This window comes from Chrysochloris asiatica, unplaced genomic scaffold (genome assembly GCF_000296735.1).
Source record: "Chrysochloris asiatica unplaced genomic scaffold, ChrAsi1.0 scaffold00381, whole genome shotgun sequence".
Taxonomy (NCBI): Eukaryota; Metazoa; Chordata; class Mammalia; order Afrosoricida; family Chrysochloridae; genus Chrysochloris; species Chrysochloris asiatica.
In genome coordinates this window covers 1,622,909-1,624,223 of record NW_006408899.1, presented here as the reverse complement: position 1 = coordinate 1,624,223, position 1,315 = coordinate 1,622,909, and the positions used below count along the sequence as shown (strand labels likewise).

General features: G+C 39.7%; 1 protein-coding gene across 1 annotated transcript; it reads right to left on the bottom strand.

The window, feature by feature from the left end:
- Positions 1–200: 200 nt before the first annotated feature.
- LOC102837943 (olfactory receptor 5AN1-like) lies at positions 201–1,142 on the bottom strand. Its single transcript, XM_006876487.1, has one exon. The coding sequence runs from the start codon at positions 1,140–1,142 to the stop codon at positions 201–203; it is 942 nt and encodes a 313-aa protein (XP_006876549.1).
- Positions 1,143–1,315: the final 173 nt, after the last annotated feature.

Sequence of the window (1,315 nt, the reverse complement as noted above, 5' to 3'; positions counted from 1 at the left end):
ACAATATGTCCAAAATATGAGAGACGAAGCTTAGCCATCTTGGCCTCCAAGAAGCACTCTGGCTGCACTCCTAGAAAACCCTATACAGGGTTGCTGTGGGTTGAAACAGACATGATGGCACTTAACAACAACAACAAAGCCCTATATATCCTTAACTTTGCAATAAAGCATTCAAATTATGCGAATATTGTCTGAAAATTTCAAGAGACAATTCTCTTCTTCCATCTGTTTAAGGCATCTTTGATTTCCTTGTTTCTTAGACTATAGATCAATGGATTTAACATGGGAATCATCACAGTGTATACAATAGTAGCCAGTTTGCTTTGGCTAAGAGAATCATCAGAGTTGGGACATAAATACACAAAAGAGCTTGAGCCAAAGAAAAGGATCACTGTTGTCAGGTGAGAAGCACAGGTGTTGAAAGCTTTGGACCTGCCTTCAGTTGAACTGATCTTCAAAATGCTGGCAATAATATAACCATAGGATATCATGATAACAAGTGTAGAAGTCATTCCATAGATCACTGTGAGCACAGAACTTACAACTTGTAAGAAAAAGGTGTCAGAGCAAGATAGGATCATCAGTTGGGGCAAGTTACAGAAGAAGTGGTTGATGATATTTGGCCCACAGAAATGGAGCTGAAGTAAGCCACACAGTTGGATAAGTGAGCTAAAGGTTCCAGTTATGAAAGATCCTACCACTATCTGCAGACAGACACTATGGGACATGATGACTGTGTAAAGCAGAGGACTGCATATGGCAGCATATCGATCATAAGCCATTGCCACTAGAACACAGGTCTCAGTGAGACCAAAGCTAGAAAAGAAGAAGTACTGCATGATACATCCCCTAACGGAGATGGATTTCTGCTTCTGGAAGAAGTCTGAGAGCATCTTGGGGGCTGTGGAAGTAACATAGCATATATCTAAGAAGGCAAGTTTATTGAGGAAGAAATACATGGGTGTGTGCAGGTGGGAGTCCATCTTGATCAGGACAATAAGACCCAGGTTCCAGAACATTGTCATGAGGTAGATCCCTAGGAATATTGAAAAGAGGAAGACTGTGAGCTTTGGAAATTCAGAGAATCCCACGAGGATGAACCAGGTAACTGTAGTGCTGTTTCTTTCTTCAGTTGTTGCCATGGTGCTCCTGAGATCTACAGAGAGAAAGAAAAAGAAATCGCTTGTTATCTCAGGATTCACAGGCTATTGAATTTAAATGCTACACATTCCAACAACGTAAAATCCAAAATGAAGCTTCCTAAATATTTTTTTATTTCTTAATCATTTAGAGAATTTTTGTTAAAGTATAATCT

Bases quoted from the DNA above. Each gene is read 5' to 3' on its own strand.
- LOC102837943 (XM_006876487.1), bottom strand. From the start codon at position 1,142: ATGGCAACAACTGAAGAAAGAAACAGCACTACAGTTACCTGGTTCATC.